This window comes from Tursiops truncatus, chromosome 7 (assembly GCF_011762595.2).
Source record: "Tursiops truncatus isolate mTurTru1 chromosome 7, mTurTru1.mat.Y, whole genome shotgun sequence".
In the NCBI taxonomy this organism is placed as follows: Eukaryota; Metazoa; Chordata; class Mammalia; order Artiodactyla; family Delphinidae; genus Tursiops; species Tursiops truncatus.
The window spans coordinates 91,647,502-91,670,655 of NC_047040.1; the positions used below are offsets into that span (position 1 = coordinate 91,647,502).

At 36.7% G+C, this 23,154-nt stretch overlaps 1 protein-coding gene across 1 annotated transcript in view; it reads right to left on the reverse strand.

The window, feature by feature from the left end:
• The window catches only part of THSD7B (thrombospondin type 1 domain containing 7B), a 764,324-nt gene that overhangs the window by 206,846 nt on the left and 534,324 nt on the right, over positions 1 to 23,154 (reverse strand). Inside the window, exon 14 of the mRNA XM_033860221.1 lies at positions 2,278 to 2,453. Within this exon, the coding sequence (XP_033716112.1) occupies positions 2,278 to 2,453 (176 nt within the window). The remainder of the gene's footprint in view (positions 1 to 2,277; positions 2,454 to 23,154) is intronic.

A 23,154-nucleotide genomic window follows, 5' to 3' on the forward strand; every position in this document is an offset into this window, starting at 1 on the left:
ACAGGTAAAAGTGTGCTTTCTTTAGAAAAGGAAGGGCTCTGGGGACAATTTCCTTTAAATTTAGGATTTTTTACGATAGCATTTTTCCTTGACATTCACAGACTTACAAGTGAGACGGAGGGCTTATGATTTACTGTCTTGATCAATTAACTTATGTTAAAATGTAAAGTATGGATTGGGGTGAAGTTTTCCAATTCAAGTTTAAGCCACATACATTCTAGATACCTGAAACCTCTTTACATCAGAATATATGCTACACTAAATTTGATTTCTGATAATTAAATCCCAGGATTCACTTCTGAGCATCACAACACATGTCTTTGGAATGCTACAATTTCCTTCCCGAACTCAAAAGCTAGAAACAGCTCCTGCAGACAAACCCACCCTTGCTTAGTTTTCACATATGGGATTTATCTAAATTAGTCTTGAACTTGGGCTTAATTTCCAGCATGTACTACTTCTTAAGGTTACAAGTTTTATATGTCAATTAAGTGTTTAGAACAAGTTTTCTTTAAGTCATAACAGGCTTACAAGTACCCTTATCTTACGCATACTCTCAAATTTGATAGACACATTTCCATGCATTTGCCTATACACACTGAGAATACAGTTTTAGCGTCTGTGCTCCAATGAAGTCCTTTTACTCACTTGATAATTTCCTAGTTCATAAAATTAGCATATTAAAATTAGTGTTTAACGCTAGTGCTATAAAGGCTTAGGTTTCATTGGTGTTGAGGAGAGAGAAGAATTTTCATACGTTATTTATAACTATAAATGCTTAGTAGTCATTTCCCTTTTTAAATGCCTGGAAAATCCCCTAGGGAAGGTCAAATAGCCTTCATATGAGTATTCATTTGAAAGTTCTTCTCCTGACCATCAGCCTGTATTATTCCTTTCTTCATACTGAAGAGGCTTCTCTCCTCAGACTCTCTCTGCTCTGATTATTTCCCTCCTGTTTTCATTAATCATATCCCACTTTTCCCTTCCCCAAACTACTGTGATGTTGATTTTACAATCCTCTGCCTCATTTTTTTTTCCCAAAATGCTTTATATCTGCTTTGAAGGAAGAAACCAGGGTCATCACTTTATCCCACGTAACCTTAAAAAACAAGACCCGCCTAATACTATGCCCTGTCTTGGAACATAAATATTTTTTGCCAGTATGATAATTTTTCATTTTCAGTGAGTTATGTGTCTTTTATCAAAATTTAGGGAAAAAACAGCTAGAGATGTCAGTCTTGAAATGACAAATGGTATCTACATACAAGCAGTACTAGATACGCTATTCAAATTAATTAACAACAGATGCGTGGATTTCCCTTCCATTAAACAACCTGTAGAGAAAGGCTAATCAAAATGGAGTTAAGAGGGCAGAAATGAACACAATAGAATTAGGAATAGAAGCCTGTGTAGCTATTTTCTTAAAAGTTTCGGAGTCACAAAGGATCTACAGACCCATATAAGACACAATTCACCTCTCTAAGAATAAAGAACTTTTCACAATCGTCATCTTGTACTCCACCTATTGAATTGATTAAAATGTATATATCAGTCCTAATATAATAGCAGTATGCAATCATGGGAGAAATTTTAGTTCTTTATTATAATTCTTAATTAAATCTCAGACTCCATTATGTAGGTAAGGCCAACTGAAATACTCTAATCAACTTTGATTGCTTAAGATAGAAATTTTATTAGATATCTACATGGAAGAGTATCCTTTAGGGTTCCATTTATGAAAACAGCTTTGATCTTGGGGGAAAAGGTAGAGAAATAGCTCAGGAGAGACATGAAGAGCTGTGGAAACACTGATAAGATTAGGAACAAAGAAAATTAGTATGAAGAGTTAGGTGTGGGAAAATTAGAACACCAGTTTTGGAGTATGTGGATGAGACCCCTAATTGTATCTATAGCCATAAAGTAATTGACATTCTCCCGACATTATGACACACACACACACACACACACACACACACACCTTTCATAATATCATGATTAATCAAATGACATTTCAAGGTAATTTAAAAACCAACTGGATTTAATTTTTGTAAACATTATTATTTCTAATATTACCAAGTCGTTCTCGGCATTGCCTGGAAGTGGGCAAGGCTTCTCTTCCTAATTCTATTATATTCATTTGTACCCTCTTATCCACTCTTCTGAGCTTGTATTAACTTTTTGCGAGCGACTTATAACAAGATGATGACTTCAATTTCAACAGGAAATAATAAAGGAGATACTTTGTCAGCTTTGTATTTGTTGCTTCATGCACTTTACCTGATTCTTGAGATCCAGTTTGGGACACGGGCGACCTCCATTGTACGGTTTTTCTTTCAGCCATTTGGATCGAATTCTCACTCCAACACAAGATGAACTGCAAGACCCCCAACTAGACCAATCACTTAACTTGCAATCAAATGGACAGGGGATGACACATTCTTCTTGAATATAACCTGAAAGAAAGAGATTTAAAAGAATGGAGGAAAGTGGGATCAAAATATACTAATCAAGCTTACTTTCTGTTTCTATTATCACAGATCACACTGCCTAACAATACTGCTGCAGAGGTTTCAATAAACAGACAAAAGATGTCAGAGACAGATACATATGATTATTTCTGCATTCCAAATCTGTGCCATCTTTCTCCTTCACAGACAATTCTGGGATTGAGGAAGCAGGGAAAAGTGCACAGTAAGTCCTGCTTTCTAATAAAAAGAAATTAAGAAAGAAGAAATGACGCAGCTCAGGGCTAATGGTGATACCATCTCCCTCCAATGGACCTACAATTCCCTGTCTGGGAATAGAGAGCATAATAGAGTCAATCTCAGTGCCTGTGATCTGCAAGGCTTTCACAAAGATTCCTTTTTTAAAATAAAGCAAAATTATTTTTTTAATTGAAGTATAGTTGATTTACAATGTTGTACAGCAAAGTGACTGAGTTATACATATATATATATATACACACACACACACACACATTCTTTTTTTATATTCTTTTCCATTATGGTTTACCTTAGGAGATAGGATACAGTTTCCTATGGTTTACCTTAGGAGATAGGATACAGTTTCCTATACAGTAGGACCTTGTTGTTTATCCATTCTGAATGTAATAGTTTGCATGTACCAACTGTAAACTCCCTGTACATCCCTCTCCCCCTCCCCCTTGGCAACCACAAGTCTGATCTCTATGTCTGTGAGTCTGTTTCTGTTTTGTAGATAGGTTCATTTGTGCCATATTTTAGATTCCACAAATAAGTGATACCATATGGTATTTCTCTTTCTCTGAGTTACTTCACTTAGTATGAAAATCTCTAGTTGCATCCATGTTGCTGCAAATGGCATTATTTCATTCTTTTTTATGGCTGAGCTGTATTCTATTGTATATATGTACCACATCTTCTTTATCCATTCATCTGTTGATGGACATTTAGGTTGTTTCCATGTCTTGGCTACTGTAAATAGTGCAGCAATGAACACTGGGGTGCACGTATCTTTTCGAAGTATGGATTTCTCCACGTATATGCCCAAAAGTGGGATTGCTGGATCATACGGTAGTTCTATATTTAGTTTTCTGAGGAACCTCCATACTGTTTTCCATAGTGACTGCACCAACTTACATTCCCACTAACAGTGTAGGAGGTTTCCCTTTTCTCCGCACCCTCTCTAGCATTTGTTACTTGTAGACTTTTTAATGATGGTCATTCTGACCAGCGTGAAGTGGTACCTCTTTAGAGTTTTGATTTGCATTTCTCTAATCATTAGTGATGTTGAGCATATTTTTATGTGCCTACTGGCCATCTGTATGGCTTCTTTGGACATCACAAAGGAAGATCTTGATTCTCACTTCTGTGTAGTGTGACTTAGAGGTGGGAGGAGGACAAAGAGTGGACCACAGACTAGGAAGAGCAGGATATTATCGAAAGAAGAAAGAGGAATCGTGAAAAGTTGTATATGAGATATTGGACTGGAATCAAGAGGTGTGGGTTGAAATACAGATGCAGATGTTCTGGCTTTGCTAGCTCTTGCTCCTGTCCTCAGCCCACTTCTTGCTACAGTCTTTCTCTGGATGGTTAACTGTCACCTCCACCGATCACTACCAAACACGTATTTCCAATTCCCATCTCTTTACTAATTTCTATGCCACCTACTGATCCACTCTAATTGGGTGCCCAAATACCCCCAAATTCAACATGTCTAAAACTGAGGCCACCAGTTTCCTCCTAAAACATTCTGATTCTCTTATATTCCTCATCTTAATTAACTGCAACATATCTGACTCCTGTATGCTGGTGTATATGAGTGTATAATCTCTTCCCTTTGAGTTTGGGCAAGACCTGTGAATATGATAGGAAGTCAGCCCCATGATTAGGTTATGGTATGTGGCAAAGGGGAAGGGAATGCACAGATACTATTAACATGCCAAATCATTGATTGTGAGTTAATCAAAAGGGAGATGGCCCTGGCTGGGCCTGAATTAATCAGGTAAAAACCCTTAAAAGAGAGACTGGGCCCTTTTTGTGGAGAAGGAACCTCTCCTGCTGGCCTTGAAGAAGCAAACAGCCATGCCATAAAATGCCTATGGTGTGGCCACAGGGTAGGGGACTGCAAGCAGCCTCTAGGGCCTGAGGGCAGCCCTTGGCTGTTAGCTAGTAAGAAAACAGGGGTCTCAGCCTTATAGGTGCATGAAGAGGAATTCTGCCAACAATTCCAAGGGAGATTGGAAGAGGAGCTTTCCCCAGTCACACCTCTGCTGAGACCTGACTCTTGGTTCACGTCTTGGTTATAGCCTGGTGAGACTCTTAAGCAGAGAATTTAGAGAGGCCATGGCTGTACTCTTGACTCATGGAAACAGTGAGATAATAAATGGTTTGAATGGCTAGGTCGACAGTAATTTGTTATGCAGCAGTTTAAAACTAGCAAATTATCCAAAGTAAAAAAAAATCTCACAGTTATCTTAGACCAGCCTTCATCATTTTACACATATATTAATGGGTGTAATAAGCTCTTATGCGGAAGCATCACTCTATAATTCTTTTGCTCGTCCCTGGTTCGAGATCATACTCTTTCTGGCCCAGAATACTGAAATATTCTCTCCACTAGGCTCCCTTTCTCCTAATCATTCTCTTTTGGTATTGGTTAGTCACTCTGAGGAAAAAGTTACTTTTCTAGAATAAATGATAATTTACACTATCCCTTTTAAACCCTTTGCTGATTCTCCATTGCCTTGAAAATAAAGTGACCACCACTTTGCAAAAACTGTAAGATTCTTTATAAGAGGCTCTAAACAAGGGTTTTCAACTTTGGCTGTAAAATATGTTCCCATTGCCCAGGATATACTATGGACTAATTCAACCAAATCTCAGAGGACGGGAACTAGGCGATGGTAGTTTTCAAAGATCCCCAGAGAATTCTAATGTGTAATCAAGTCCAAGAACCACCTCCCTAACTTGTTTTCCTCCTTCCCTTCCCCCTCCTATATCTTGAAATCTTTGCACATAGACTACTTCATCTTCTGCAATAATATTTATGCCTTTCCTCATGAAAAACTCTGCCCTTTCTCTATCCAGTTTAGCCTTCATTACTACAATGACTCTCTGGCCAGTAGACCATCTGGCCCCGTTGCTCCTTCTGCCATGCCGGTCTGGCAAAACTTCGGAGCTAGATTGGTCCAGCTGTTTCCCTACTCTGTTCTGAATGCTGGACATCAAGTGGAGACTAAGGCACTGCTAATGCCACACACTGTCTGGTGATTCTTCTGAGCTTTCTTCTCACTCCCATTCCACTTCACAGCTTTTTCAAACCTTCTCTACCTATCTTCAAACTTCTTAGATCTCACCTCTTCTTTCCCAGAAAAAAATAGAAAGAAATGAATAAGAAGAACTCCTTCAATTTCCTATGAATATATCTGTATGAATTTCCATATTCTTCTTCTATCTTCATATCATGATGGAAAAGGCACTCATTTTCTTATATAAGGCCCATTTTCACCACTTGCTATCTCTCCAAGCTCTCTCACTCTCTCTCATTTTATAGTTATATTTCTCTTACATTAATAGTAGAATGACTTTACAGTATCTAAATAATACTCATTGACAAGAGAGAGTACATCAAACACCTAAGTCACCAGGAAGGATCTTTCTAAGGTTGAAAAAAAAAAAGGTCTATTTGAGATTGTTAAAAATTCTCTATTGTTTACCATAGTTACAATTCTACAGTCCTTTCTAAGGAGGTTTGACAGTTAATTCAGTATTAGGCATATAATAAATGCTAACTATAGGATTAAATATAGGCCACAGGCATTACTTAGTTTTACAGAGAAACTGAGTCACAAAATGATTCCATTTGCTACTGAATGAAAACAGCAGGACTAGTAATTAAGCAGAATTAACTCTCACGGTGTAAATGCTTCAAATATGAAATTTCAGGAGACTTCATATAAATAACTTGTAAATATCTGAGGGCCTATTTAGATCCTATTTTAAAGCAGATTTTGAATCAGATGGCCTTTTAATTTAATGAGATTTTAAATCATTTTCATATATACTTGCATACTGATGGATTTTAATTAGAGAGCCTCTTAGCAATACTGTTTTCTTTTTATTCCCTATGATAAGACATAAACCCAGAGGATCTCTATGAAAGTCAAGGTCATAAATTCAGTGAGTATAATTCTGAAATTCAACAGGTCCAAGCAACAGTGACATTTATTTTTCAGAAAAGTTATTTTCATGCTAGCGTATACCCCAAAGGAAAGCCCATAGTGAGAACCATTAATAACTGCATATTCTTATACCTATCTCATAATGGAAAGGATCAGTTCTACCCACATACTTAATACTTACAACTGTTGGAAGCAGAGTATGACCAAATGTGACTACCTACAAGGTTAACCTCCCATAAGAGAATTCCAATTCCTGACTATGGAAACTTCACTAATGTTTTAAAAACTCATTTACATAAAATATACCACAGACTAGCTGAACTGGCAACATTCAGAAATCTAAATCTAGCTTCAATGAAAGAAGCAATTTTCCTACTGAAAATATTTGATGCTATAATTTATATGCAGAATACACTGCTTGGACCATCATATTACTTAGCCTGGGGATGCTTTCATGTTCTATTTTAGTTATCTGTATGCATATGAAATTCAGTAGGAAGTAGTCATTACAGAATTATCAATAAAGAATGCATCCACCATGGTGATTCTGTAAGCCATATACATTGTACATAGTACGTGTTCAAAAAGGATCTGTTGATATTATAGATGAAGATGAACTAAATAGAATCCACTAATAGAGTCTCTATGTTATAACTGGAGGAATTTATTGAATGACTTACACCCAATAGGGCTGAAGCCCAGGAACCTGGCTTCAGTCTATATAACTAACCCCCAAATATTGCTCCAATAGACGTAGGTGAAAACACTGCTCTCTTAACACAGTGGTCTCATTGCTAAAACCACTTCCCAGGATAGTACCTGCTGTGCATTTTTTTCTCTGGCATTCAAGTACTAACATCTCCCCTGCTCCCCTGCTCCTCCCCCTGCCCCAGTAAGATCTTGTTTTGGAAGACGTGAAAAGAGATATTGATGACATTAAGCCTGAGGAAATAACCTAGGTTAATTTACTTATATTTTCCTACTGTGTAAAGTAATGGCAAACATCCTCCTAGACAGTGAATGTTCTATTTACTGACACTTCGCTGAAATAATGAAAACATACTACCAAAAATAAAATCAGGAAAAGATAAAGAAAATGCTGATCACCTCCTTCCCTAGTTCAAAGTGAAGATCTGGGAGAACTTTGTGAGTTAAAATGATATCATGTCTTCATTTGTCAATATTTAAAGATTTATTATTTTAATTTATACATTTTAGTTCTACTATTTATCTAGTAACATGTACTATACTTAAAAGTATCTGATGACTTAAGTCAGAGTGGTTTAAAGTAGATGTCCTTTAGGAGAGGTGGGGAAAGTATGGGGGCCAATGTTTTGATATTGTCACAAGAAAGAATTTGAGAAATTAGACCAATACTTTGCCATTGTTCTCAAGGGAAACACTAACTGTTAAATATTTATTTAAAATCTCAATCCATTAGTGTGTGGCTATGTAGTGCAAACTCAATAAGGTTGCCAGCTTGCTTTGGTGAATTTATATTTTGGCCTGGGAATACCGCTTATGAACAGCAGTTACATTCTTTCAAAGATACAGTCTTTCAAAGATGGGTCCAACCTTATTTAGGCTTCTGTGGGGCCTGAGAGGGGAGAGCTAGAAAGCACCTTAGTTATCATTATCTCTTCCTTTAAAATTTTGAATTAAAAGAATATTTTTGAAAACACTCCCTACTCGTAGAAAAATACCTTTACTACATATATAAGAACACATCAGCAAAGACTCTCGAATATTAACCATTATAAAATGATGGTTATGGTATTGCAGATAACAAAATACCTTATTTGGGACCCACAACCTAATCAGATACCTGAATACAGCTGAATGAGAAGTTATACAAAGTTCAAATAGTCACATTAAGGAGAAAGTTTTCCTGGATTCCTTAAAACTCAAATACTTCACAGCATAATTATGTATTAAAGTTTATTACATCTACCAGAAAAAATCATCTAAGTGTCAACCGGTTTTCTTAATTAACAATATAATTTACTGGTGAACTTTTAGATCATGAGCTATTCAACGTCATCAAGGCCAAAAGCTTCATTTTATAGACTGGTCAGAATTAGAAAGGGATCTTGAATCCAGACTTGACGGAGATACAGAGCTCACTATCAAGTAGAAAAAAATCATTATTATGACCTCAGAATGTTCTCTTTAGTGCTGGAGTGACAAAGTAGATAATCAACCCTGGCCTTAAAGAAATTCGTATTTTGCTAGAGAGCAGTCTTATAAATAAGAAAAAAAAACATGGTATATAATAAATGACATATTAAATGATACAAATACTATCTACAAATTACACAACAATCTGAGGTAACAAATGGATTCTGGCTTCAATTTTCTAAGTATTTCATGTGAAAATATTGGCAAATTTTTGCAGTAGACACAGGCTTTTGACTAATTGCTTAACCTGGTTCACTTGCTCTAACTAAATGTATCAGTGTCAATTTAATCAATCAACCAAATCATATAAAGAACTGATCTTTTAAATTGAATTGGCCAGGCAATTTAATCAAGAAGGTATCTGCAGCTGTTCATCCAGACAGAGTTTCAGCATTTACAGCCTCGTGTCTGGTTCCTCCAGGCAGACAAAAGAGATATTTTGCTCTTAGAAGATATTAAGGATGTTAGGGACAAATGAGATGCTAGACACAGAATCATTTGAATCGTTCAATTAGGACTGTATGTATCCATTTTTAGCATTACTGCAAATAAATGCTGTTAAAATTTAAGTGACTGAACGCTTTAAGCACATAATAAACTTGGCATTTGAAACACTACAAAGATACAGATTGTTGACAACATAATATTACTGGGTAATTTGTATAACTGTGGCTGCAAGAGCCTGTATTAAGTTCTCTCATGATATCTCCTTGCCCTGAGAAAATCTTGACTTAAATTACAACAGACATTCTATAGTTTACATTTCCTTCCAAAGTTCTGAAAGCTGATCTCAGAGCATGTCTGAGTCAGCGCTATTCTCCTCACGTTGTCAGTGCTATTCTCCAAATATTTTAGGTTTACTCCTGAACACGTGGTATGACTACACTTCCCTGCCCCTGGAAATTAGGTGTGATCTTCTTACTTGCTTTAGCCAATGAAATGTGAGCAGAAGTGAAGTGTGTCACTTCTAGGTGGCAGCTTTAAGAGCCTGAGTGTAACTTGCCCCCCTCTTTCTTTCTCTGTACCACAGGGTACAAAACTGTGTCAGAGAGTGGCTGCCCCATCCTGGAGTGAAGAAGAAACCCAGCCAACGCAGGATGGACATGGATACTGAATGATCTTGCTGGCTTTCAACAGCTGAGATTTTGAAGTTGTTTGTTTCATTTGTTCCCATACTACAACCTATCTTATGCTAATGCATCAACCTTGGCGTAGGAAAGTGTATCTTCAGAAGACAAAGTAAAAAGCCGCATGGAACAAATATTTAGAATACTTTGAGAATCTATATATAATGTCCTGAGAAAACAAGATTAAGCTATATAAGCAGTTAGCACAGTCTGAATGGCAGCACTAACCATTGAGAATGTGACTTTGCAAAAGTTGAACCTATATATATTTCAGGAAAATGTATACTTTATTATTTTAAAAAAAACTAGCGATATGAATTATAAATCAAGGTCTGAACTTATGTGATCTGAAATAAAATATTAAACCTCAATTGTTCTGTTTACTCATGTGAAAATAAAAATGTATAATACGTGTCCTTTTTAACTCCCTTTAATACTGTAAGGTCAAAAATTATAGTAAGTAGGAGTCTGTGGAAAAATTAACATACAATGTAAGTGGCATACTAGTATTTTACCACTACTAAAAGCTATATAGCAAGGTAAAAATGCTTTTTCTTAGTCTGTTTTTCATGCTAGTGATAGAAAATATAATTCTGTAAAGATGCTTAAGCAGAAAAATTATAGGGTAATAATTTTCAAATTTGGGTGCCATTTCTCATTCCAGATTATTTCCATGATAATTAAAGGCTAGGATGACATTGACAAAATGAGTGATTCTGTATTGGATCGGTAAATCAGTTGTGTTTTGAGTCCATCTCTGTCTTTCCAAGTCTTTCCAGCCAAGGCCAGATGCTCATTATCTTTCACCTGGACTATTAGAATGGCCCCTTAACTGGACTCCAGGTGTCCAGTCCCTTCTAATCCATTACATGTCTGATCAGCTGCCATATGAATGGTCCATAAGTACAGCTCTAAATAGATCATGGCCTAACTTAAAATAAATAATCTCTAAAGCATGGCAGAATTATGATAAAACGAAAGACATGCAGAAGGCAATCTAGGCAGGAGAGATCCTACAAATTAAATTAAGAAGACAAGCGTGAACCCCAAATGTTCACAAGTCAACAGAGGAATCTTCTGTGCAGGAATTGAGGTTGGGGAGAAGTAAAAAATTGGCTGTTGGGTGGATCCACATTGGGAGGTCATGCTGGAGGGCTTAAAGAGTTAAGAATTCTGATCATTAATTCAGGTGTGCTATTGGATTGAAGAAAAGACAGCATGAAAACAGGGCACCTTCTCAAGAGATGACTGGAAAATTCACATGTAAAGTAACAAAAGCCTTAGGCTAAAAGACCACTAAGTGTAATTTTATATATATATATAGAATATTTATAAATATATAAATATTATATATAAATATATTAAATGTAATATATATTGTTAACATAATGAAACATGGTAGAATATTACTTATAATTAACTAGCTCTGACAGGTACGCATGGCTAATATACTGTCTAAATAAAATAGACTATTCAAAATGACCAATGAAGCAGCTCTTTAAATAGCAGCTTCATTTCCTGTTAAGACAGGTTTAATATAACTAATTCTAACAACCAGCAATGGCCAGTTTATGAGTAGATAGATACTTCTAAGTATCCCATGGGATTCAGAAATATATGCACTTAGAAGAAAAGTGTTTGTCCTTTTGCTCCATCTCAAAGGTCCCTAGAGGAAGCTCTGACCTGAATCCAGACATTATATTGGAATAAAATGGATTTATTATCTACCTGCTTATTTACTTTCTTGTTTATATATTTCTTTTGAGACCCAAAGTTCAAAATTGGGGGATTTCATATAAAAATAAAGATTTCTGGCTTCTCTTGAAAAGTGGAGCATCTGTGAACACTGGGTCCTCATTCTAGCCTGTCAACCATTGGCTAGAACCAAGAAGTCAGGCCTCTTCAGATAAAATATGCCTTTGCCGTCCACTGCGGTCTCTTAGGTGATCATTTAAATTTCTAAACTAAGTATTTCTCCCCCAACTAAAGAAAAGCAAAAACTCAATTCATAATTCCAATATAAAGCGAGGCCTCTTGTATTGTAGGAAAAGGCGGAAGATACAGAGATCTGCCAGTCAGGGCTCCCCCGCTACTCATCACATGAAGGGAGCTAGGAGGAGTCTATCTAGAAAGCTCCACCTTAGAAAAGGCCCATGCAAGAGACAGGTCCTGAAGTTTAAGCTTCATTGTGTGGATTGAGTTCTATTGCCATCAGTACCCTGAATATCACGAACACCAGCATTTAAACATAATTCCTAAAGGTGGCAACAAGAGACATCAAAAATACCTACAACAGCAAGAATACCTAGAAGGAGGTAGACGAAGGCATCCTCCATTCAGAGACAACCTCCTCCAAGCCCTGGAGCACAGAACAAAGCTCATCAAGTGATAAGGTGTGCACGGAACAAACTGCAGGATGAAACTCCAATTATTATTTCTTTTTAAATATGAAATCTTGTCTTCTTGGTCAGTACATTAGTCCTTATACCTTACATTTTTATGTAGAAGCCATATTCTTTTTAACTTTTTATTTTATGTTGGAGTATAGTTGATTAACAATGTTGTGTTAGCTTCAGGTGTACAGCAAAGTGATTCAGTTTTATTCTTTATTTATATTTTAGTTTTTTGGCCACACCATGCAGCATGCGGGATCTTAGTTCCCCGACCAGGGATCGAACCCATGCCCCCTGCACTGGGAGCACAGAGTCTTAACCACTGAGCCACCAGGGAAGTCCCGAAACTCCAATTATTTTTTATTTGCTGGAATGTTGGGTCATCCAGACAATAATTTGTATTCATGAACAACGAAATAAGTTGTTACTATAAATTCTGAATTATGGATTATGTGACCAAGCAAATTTACCTCCAAAAGTTTGCTTTCACCAAAGAACTGCATCTTTCACTGAGCTAATGCAGAAATCAATGTACTGGAATGAATGCACAGCACATTAACTCCTTGCAAGTTACTGTAAAAACCTTTGAAATATCACCAAGGTGTAAAATTAAATAGGGCTCCCAGCCTTGATTTATACTGCATGCTGCTGCTAACGGTGAACTTGTTTCACTTACCAATAAATTCGTTTCCTAATGGATTGTGCATTGGCCAATCCAGAGACTTACATTTAGGCTTCTCTTGTCTTCTGTAGACAAACGGATAACTTATGATTTAATTTAATTATATTTAATGATATAACTGCTAAATGAACAAAAGAAGAGGCAGGGGAGGGGGAGATGTTTAATTTTAATTAATTTTCTGAAATTGAAATAGTCAACAATCTTCTAGCTGAAGTAATCATGTCAAGGAACTGTGGATAATTCCAATTCACAAAGAGAGAGGGCCTTTTAAATCAGGAAAAAGTCTGAAGAGCGACCAGAAGTATCTCTCGGACGAGAGAACAAAAAGCGACAGAAGAAGAGCGTTTATTCGTTTCCTGGGGCTGTCATAACAAATTGTCACAAATATGGTGGCTTAAAACAGCAAAAAGTATTCTCTCATAGTTCTGGAGGTTGGAAGTATGAAATTAAGGTATTGGTAGGGCTGTGTTCTCTTCGAAGTCTATGGGAGAAAATCCTTCCTTGTCCTTCAAGTTTCTGGTGTTCCTCACGTTCCTTGGCTTGTGGGAGCGCACCTCCATCTGCTGTCTTCTCTTCACAAGGTTGTCTTTCCTGTGTGCCTCTGTGTCTCAAATCTCCCTCTCCTTTCTATTAAAAGGACACCAGTCATTGGATTTAGAGCCCACCCTAAATCCAGGATGATCGAATCCTAAGTTCCCTAACTTAATTATACCTGCAAACACCTTGTTTGAAAATAAGGTCACATTCACAGGTACTGGAGGACTTTAACACATCTTTTGGGGACAAAATTCAACCTACTAGAGAGAGGAATGAAGTCTATGATAAGGAAGATGATATAACATGTGGATGAGAATTTGGCCTTTGATATCATGCCTTCCTAGGCTCATACCCCATTTTAACAAGAGCTACCTAAATCCTCTAAGCTTCACTTTCATCATCTATAACAAAGATTGGCCAGCTGTGGCTTTCAGGTCAAATCCAAATGGCCTCTTTTTGTAAATACAGTTTTGTTGGAATAAAGTCGCAGTCATTTGTTCAAGTGTTGTCTACGGCGACTTTTCCACTGAAACAGCAGAGGTGACTAGCTGTGACACAGACAGTATGACCCACAAAGTTGAAAACATTTATCATCTGGACCTTCATAAAAATGTTTGCAACATCTGATTTATAAAATGGTAATAGTAATAGTACCCACTGCATAAGATTATTATGAGGATCAAATGAGAGCACCAAACAGTGCTGACCACACAGCAAGCACTCAGTTTCTATAAGACAGGAACAGTGCCATGTTGGATAACAGCATGGGCTTAAAAAATGAGAAAGAATTAATTTCAAAATCAACCAGGACACTTCTATTAGTGGCTTTCATTTGCAGCTGTCACTGAACCCCTTCAAGCCTCAACTTTTTCGTCTGCAAAATGGTGGTAACTATTACACCTACTTCAGAGAATTGCTTTGTGCATTAGAGGGTCTGGAACAAGGGGTTAACCATTGCTGCTGCTATTCTTATTTGCAAAGAAAAGGTATAACATCATCTTCAGCCCATCAAATGGGGATGGGTGGTAGGAAGATAGTCCCAGCTTGAGAAATCCCCTATAGGAGAAGATCCAACATCTTGAGTCTTCGCACGAATGCTGCTTTCACATCAAGACCCAGACCTCTATTGCACAGAGGGATGGGGAGAGTGCACATGTGAATTTTTGTCTATTTGTTGATCAAATAAATAGAATAGGTAATGATTATCTTTTGGTACATGTCAATAGTCCCATGCTAATTATAATAGGCATATTTAAAATACTGAACAGAGCTTGAAGGCCACTAGAGACTGAGGCAACGTTAACAGGACCTTAAGGAAAAACACATTGAACTCATTACCATCTCCAGTCCTAACCAATCATGTTCCTCCTTCTGAGTTCCCCATCCTACTCCTATATTAAAGTCCTATCTCTTGAAATGACTTAGAGGGACTTCCATAAACTGTTGCTTCCACGTCTCTCCATTATGAAACTCTGTCCATTTACAATGTTCAACATGTGGTAATAATTTCAAAAAGTAGAGATATAATTCAGGAAACACGGAAAACGGCTTCTTTTGTTTTATTTCATGCTCTACACAACCATCTTAGCTTTATATGGATGTCTTTACAATCATCAACATATCAACAGAGACTATGGCTGTGTATCTTTAGAATATAACTCTGGTCCAGGAAAGGGCTGAATTATTCCATCTGGAGTTAAAAGGCACTGCACTCATCCTTCTAATGCCCCAAAAGATGATTCAGAAAAAGAGATAAGATAAAATCCTCAAGTCTTATCATTTAAGAGAATTGAGATAGTACCAGCTAAGGTATTTTAAGGTGTGAAGTTTTGTTTTGCAGCTGTTGGAAATACTCAGGGGACACCAACCCATACCTAGATTAAGCAAAACTTCAGGGACACAATATACAGACCACACACCTAAAAATTTGCCTCTAGCTCTGATTTCATATATGAGACTCAAAATCTGAGGGTTGTCAATGGTACAATTCTAAATGTAGAGATACAGAAATGGAAAGCAAAGAGAAGAAACAGTTGGAGGAAGAAAACATTCTCAGATTTCAAATGCTCTCAACTATTATCATTTTGGTATATTTATCCTTATTTTGTTAACTTTCTCATTTTGTTTTTCTGGTAAATTATACTTATACTATCTTACTAGCTACCTAATGATCAGACTGTAGTGCCATAATAGGGCTGTTCACATCAGTAGTTGATTGGCTAAGACTGGAATGAAGCGTGGATAATTTATCACTATTGGAAAAGAAGTATAAAATGATAAGTATGTGTAAAAGATAGAATACTACGCAGTGCCTGCAAAAGAATAAATAAATCTACATACAGAAGAATGAACAGAGGTAGTGAATATACTAATTGAGAGACACACTCTGGAACCATATTGCCTGGATGAGGAAACAAGCTCTGACATTCCTACTTGAGCAAGCTTATAGAAGCTCCTTTACCTCTCTACTCCTTGATTTCCTTATCTGTAACATAGCAATAAAATTAACATCTAATTTAGACTGTTGATAGAAGAATAAAAAGAGTTAATAGAGAACATTTAGAGACAGGTACAGCCTGCTGTAAATGTTCAATAAACGTTAGCTATAATTATTTATCAGGGAAAAACTAAAGAAATAAAATAGCACTACCCTGTGATTCAGCAATCCCACTACCAGGTATAGATTCAAAGAAATTAAATCAATGTCTCAAAGAGCTATCTATACTCCCATGTTCACTGCCGCATTATTCACAGTAGCCGAGATACGGAAACAATCTAACTGTCCACGGATGAACAGATAAAGAAAATGTGGTATATACATACAATGAAACATCACTCAGCCTTATGAAGGAAATCCTGCCATTTGTGATAACATGGATGAACCTGGAAGACATTATGCTAAGTGAAATAAGCCAGACACAGAAAGAAAAATACTGCATGATTCCACTCATATGGGGAATCTACAATAATGGAACTCATAAAACCACAGAGTAGAACCGTGGTTGCCAGAGGTTAGGGGAGGTGGGAGCAATGGGGAGATGCTGGCCAAAGGGTACAAAGTTTCATTTGTACAAGATGAATAAGTTCTGGAGATCTAACGTACAGCATGGTAGTAACAATACTGCATTATATACTTCAAATTTGCTAGGTGGGTAGACCTCAATTGCTCTTACCATACACACAAGAAATGGTAACTATGTGAGGTGAAGTACATGTTAACTCTCTTGATTATGGGGATTATTTCACAATGTAGATCAAAACATCAAGTTGTATACCTTAACTATATACGACTTTTATTTGTCAATTATATTCCAATAAAGGTGAAAAAAGAAGATGGATATATACTCTGAATATACATTAAAACACAAGCTAAATAATTATGTTTATACTTCAGGAATACAAAGGCTTTAATATAAGCAGATGCAGAGAGGATTGGAAGGTTATAAATTAAATATGAGGGAAGCTAATAGGATTGGAGATATAGAGTAATAGGGGAAATTATGAAACCAAATTAAAAATAAAAGAAGGATGTGCATGGACTGAAGATGAGAGCACACAGCAGCTCAGTCTAGGCTGTCAAGAAAGACTCAGGAGACCAAAGGCACAGTCACAAGAATGAGAGAGTCATACCATGGGGAGTAGAAGCAAAGAGCAGAACCAGGAAGCACCGTGTTCCCTCCCGAGATGGAGAAGGTTCTTTTTGCTCCCTTAGCTCCCCATGTACCCAGCAATGGGCCCTAATACATGAGATTACTTCAGTCTGTCCTCATACTTTGAAATTAAAAATAGCCTAATACTACGTCTGTTTGATGGGGCACTCCACAGAGAAAATTTCCCTAGGACATACATGATAAAGTGCTTTAGTTCAACTTCAGACATAAAATACAAGGACGTAGAAAACTATTACAATGACCTTCAAGATAACTGTTGTTATTTTTGTCCTGCTCAAACCCCAGCAGGGGACATGCTGTGGGACAGCAATGGGAAAAAACAGTGTACTTAAGATCCCTGTGCACGGTGACCCATTGTCCCACTCCTTTGTATCATGTCAAGAGCTTGAAAAGATGTTAAATATTTTAGTTTCTTCCAATGAGATACCATATTGAGAGGGAGCTGTGTGGGCCTTGAGATTTTATTGCTGTTAAACAGATGTTATAAAAAAAAATAAAAGAAAAGCCCCTGGCAGAGTGCCTGACACACAGCATACATTCAAAAAGCTAAGATTTTAACCCTAACCTTCCCCAACTATGGCTCCAATCTCCAAGAAAAACCTGTCAAGCTTGTAAAATTAATTGATTGCAACTTACATAGATGATATAAGTGGAAAGGAATATGACTACTGATGAGAAATCTGGAATGAAGTTCCTGGGACTTAATAGTCTTAGATATGAGGATAAGGAACTTTGTGGGGAGAGGTAGATACAGCTGGTATTAATAGTTTTTTCCCCTAGAAGAAGCCTTTGAGAAAGAAGAGGAAGAAGGACATAGAAAGTAAAGTGCTTGTAGTATAGATAATACTGAAGATCATAATTAAGTATTTTAGGCTAAGAAATAAAATGGACCTCTTGGCAAACAAGTACCAAGAGGGGAATCAAAAAATGTTTTGCCACTGACATGAACCATAGGGATTTAAGCCAAATTTGAAGGAGAGGAAAAACAAATGGACAGGAGAAATTATAAAACTGAGAACAAGACTACAGTCAAGAGTAGGGGAGGTCCAAGTTCCTGTAAAGAAAATAACAGGGTAGGAACTGAAGAATAATAGTTGTAGCCACTGCTATCTTTAGACCAACACACAGAATATGGAAAATAAATACAGGAAAACCAAGACTGGGGTTAAATCAAGGTAAGAAATATATTCTGCAGTTATATCCCCACATTTCTTGCCTGCCTACTGAATAGCATCACTACCTGAAAGGAACTATGAACTGTTAAGAGACCCATACTCAGTGGATGCAGCAGCTTGGCCTGGGCTTCAAGCCACTAAGACATTACCTTGGCCCAGGGGGGCTAGGCCTAGCCCAAGGGGATAGAACTATAGGTGGTTACCATAAAGCTACGGCAGCGCCCAAATCTGACAAAAGTCCATAAATCTACTATTACAGAGCTTTTCAATACTTCAATATAGAAGTAGTGGGCATTGGACAACAAAATGAGCTCACTGAGGTCAATTCAGAGAAACGGATCTAATTTTTTATTATTATTTTTTGATCTAATTTATTTTTGATGGATTTAGACTTCTCTAGACAAGTAAAGAAGAAAGAAGAAGATGCTATAGGTAGAAAGTAACATACCAAAAAAAATCTCTCCTGACACCCTCATAAACAATTTTAAGGAGCTGGATGAATTTCTGTAGTTACCCAATGCTGATTAGCAGATCAGGGCCATCAGGAGGGCTGGCTCCCTGTAGCTGGATGCTGAGAGGGAAATGCTTTGTTCTTTTTTGGTTAATATTTTGATTAACAACTTAGATAAAGACACAGATGGCATGCTTATCAAATTAGGGGATGATATAAAGCTGAGAGTTATAGCTAATACGTTGGATGTCAGAATCGAGATTTAGAGAGCTTAACAAGCGGGGATAATGAACCACAACTACGACTATGAATGGCAACACAGGGAAAAGCACGGTTTTGCATTATGGTACCCAACAGACAACTGAACACATATACTCAGAATGGGGGTTCAAAACTTTATAGTTGTTCCTGAAAAACAGACTTCAGGATTTTTTTTTTAAATGCGAACTGAAAATACATCAATAGTCAATAAATTAAAAATTTAATTAAATTTTAATGTAAAATTTCATCTACCAAGAAGTATTTGAGATGGTTTACAAAACAAAACCTGACAAAAGTACTATGAAAATGGTCCAAAGAATGTATAAAAATACAATGCAATATTGGGAAAATCGTACTTCTATTTATTCAAAAGACATTATTTGAGCATGTACTCTGGCTGAAAGAGTATTCTTTGCCTATTATACACTCATTCTTCACATTTTAGATCCTATTTTCTTCCCTAGAGTGGCCTTCTCTGATTCCCCAATTTAGATAATGCTCCCTTTTACTATTCTATCACAGTACCCCCATCAAGTTTGTCATAGCACTTAGGACAAATTGAACTTACATATTCTGTGTCTATATTTTCTTAATCTCTCTCAAACACTAGACCGCAAGCTCACTGAAGGCAATGACCACGTATTTTGTCTAACACTATGTAACCAAGATGCAGCACAGTACTTGTTTGGAAGGTAAGACGTGTAAAGACATGCAAAGAGGTAAAGTCTAATATAAATCATGTCCTACATGAAAGTATGGCTATATTTCTGTGAAAATACAGAATTGGTCTAGCAAAGTTAGGGAAGAGGCTCTTTGAAGAAATCAACGTGATTTCTGGCTCAAAAGATGAGCAGGAGTTCACTTTGAAAAGAAAAAGACACCTGACAAAGGAAGGAACATGGGCAAAGGAATGAAGTGACACAAGGACAGAAGGTGTGTGGGGAACAATGGGAGGAAGTCCAGTATGGATGCAGCATATGGTACATGAAACATGGGGTTGAAAGTGACACTGGGACACCTTGTTCCCTTAAGTATCACTTAAGGTTTTATTGCCAAATGGAAACATACTGGAGAAAAATAAGCACAATAATGAAGGAACTAGAAATTGTACACGAGTCAGAGTACAAAGCACCCTGGATATTTAATCTGGAAAATAATTTATATATTTATTAATATGTCATTACATATATTTTCAGATTTTGGGAATGTTCTTAGGTAGATAATATTTTAGATTTTTAATTGAATAAAGTTAATTTGGAACCAACGAGTGAAGGAAGTTGCATTTCGATTTAAAAAATAAAGATCTTTCACATTTTAGAGCTGTTCAGTTGACTGTGATAGTAATAAACTTCTAGTCGGCAAGAAGGTTTAAGTCGAAGGAAGATGACTCTTCTATTACCATCTCAAAGAAAAATATTTCTTAGAGTTCTGTCTGGGGTCATCTCTTCCAACTGTCAACATCATTTGTATCATCTACCTTGCCACCTATAAGCTATTCTAAAATCTCTATTCCAAAATCTGTAATTACAGAAGTTTCTCTCTTGACTTCAAATATTCTCAGTTGTGTGGGGTTTTGTTTTTACATCTCTAATAATTTTTCTGCTCAGTCCTCAAACTGTCCAAAACTGAGTTTTCTATTTTCTACTCTTGAGTTTGTACCTTACCCTTGTTAATGTCACCATCCATCACTGACCCAGTTTTCAAAAGTCTTCCCAATTCTGCCCTGTTTCTCTACTTTTAATAAGTGTTACCCCTCCTGACTTTCAAATACTTTCTTCTCTCCCCATCCCCATGGACTCTGCCTTGTTTCATTCTCACAGGTGTCACTGCAACCCTCTTCTGAGGATTTCTCTACCTTTCTCTTTTATCTAATCCAACTTCAACCCTGAAGCCAGAAATACCTTGCTAAAATAAACACAGAATCCTATCACAGCCCTGTTTAACAGCCTTACTTTCTAAAGCAGCAATGTCTTGACAGTTTGGGATTTGAAGAATCAGTGGGAGAGAGAAAGGTAGTTAGGACAAGGACTTCTGGGTTTCTCATACCCTCAGGCAGTCTTATCTATGAGGCAGCCTGTAGGAACTATCCACTTCCAATGAGTATCTCCTAGGTATCGATACTTCATTCTTCTAATTGTCAAGATAATTTGCATTATATATGCTACATTTTATTTATCCACTTATCAGTAGATGAAAATATGGGATGTTTCCGCACTTCGGCTTTCATGAGTAATGCTGTGACATATTTGTGGGTTTTATGTGAATACATGCTTTCACTTTTCTTGGGTGTATATTTCATTACTGTTGGGTCATATGGCAACTCTGTGTTTATCTTTTTAAGGAACTGCCAAACGTTTTCAAAGCAGTCCCATCATTTTACATTCCAACCAGCATGTATGAGGATTCCAATTTGTTCACATCTTCACCAACACACTGTCGTTTTGACTGTAGCCATCCTAGTGTATATGAAGTGATATATCATTATAGTTTTGATTTCCATTTCCCTAATGACTAATAATATTGAGCATCTTGTCAGCTGCTTATAAGTCATTTGTATCTCTTCTCTGGAGAAATGTCTATTTAAATCCTTTGATCATTTTTCAACTGGGTTGTCTTTCTTTTTGTTGACTTTTAAAAGACTTTATTCCAGATACAAGTCTCTTCTTATCAGATATATCATTTGCAAATATTTTCTTCCATCCTGTGAGTCTTTATACATTCTTGATGGTGTCTTTTGCAGTATATACATTTTTAATTTGGATGAAGTCCAACTTATCTCTTCTTTTGTCACTGGTGCTTTTGGTGTTGTATCTAAGACAACTTTGCCTAGCCGAAATCACAAAGATTTACTGCTGTTTTTCTTCTAAGAGTTTTATACTTTTAGTTACCACGCTTAGGTCTATCAACCACTTTGTGTCCATTTTTTGTGCATGGTATAAGGGAGTGGCCAAACTCTGTTCATTTACGTGTGGATATTTAGTTGTTCAGATATCATCTGTTGAAGAGAATATTCTTTCTCCATTGAATAGTCTTGGCAGACTTCTTAAAAATCAGTTGAGCATAAATGTAAGGGGTTTATTCATGGACTTTCAATTCTGTTCCAAGGATCTATATGTCTATCCTTATGTCACTGTCTTGATATCCACAGCTTTGTAGTAAGTTTTGAAATTGGAAAGTGAGTCCTCCAACTTTGTTTTTTTTCTTTCAAGATGTTTAATTATTCTTGGTCTCTTGAATTTTAATATCAGTTTGCCAATTTCTATAAAAAAGCCAGCTGGGTGCTTCCCACTAGCAATCTACCTTACGTTTGGTAGTGTATATATGTCCATGCCTCTCTCTCGCCCTGTCACAGCTCACCCTTCCCCCTCCCCATATCCTCAAGTCCGTTCTCCAGTAGGTCTGTGTCTTTATTCCTGTCTTACCCCTAGGTTCTTCATGACATTTTTTTTTCTTAAATTCCATATATATGTGTTAGCATACGGTATTTGTCTTTCTCTTTCTGACTTACTTCACTCTGTATGACAGACTCTAGGTGGGAGGGAGGGAGACGCAAGAGGGAAGAGATATGGGAACATATGTATAACTGATTCACTTTGTTATAAAGCAGAAGCTAACACACCATTGTAAAGCAATTATACCCCAATAAAGATGTTAAAAAAAAAAAAAGCCAGCTGGGATTTTGATAGGGATTGTGTTGAATCTGTAGTTGAATATGAGAAGTAGTGGCATTTCAACAATATTAAGTCTTCTGGCCCATGAAGATGGTATATCTTGCCATTTATTTCTTCAATTTCTTTTAACAGTGTTTTATAGTTTTTAGAGTACATACTTTTTACTTATCTTGTTGAAATTATTCTTAATTATTTTTCTCCTTTTGTGCTATTATAAATGAAATTGTTTTAATTTCATTTTCTTATTATTTATTGCTAGTGTATAGAACTGCAACTGGTTTGATATATTGATCTTTTACTTTTTCCAGCTTTGAGATATAAGTGATGGTATATTGATTTTGTACCCT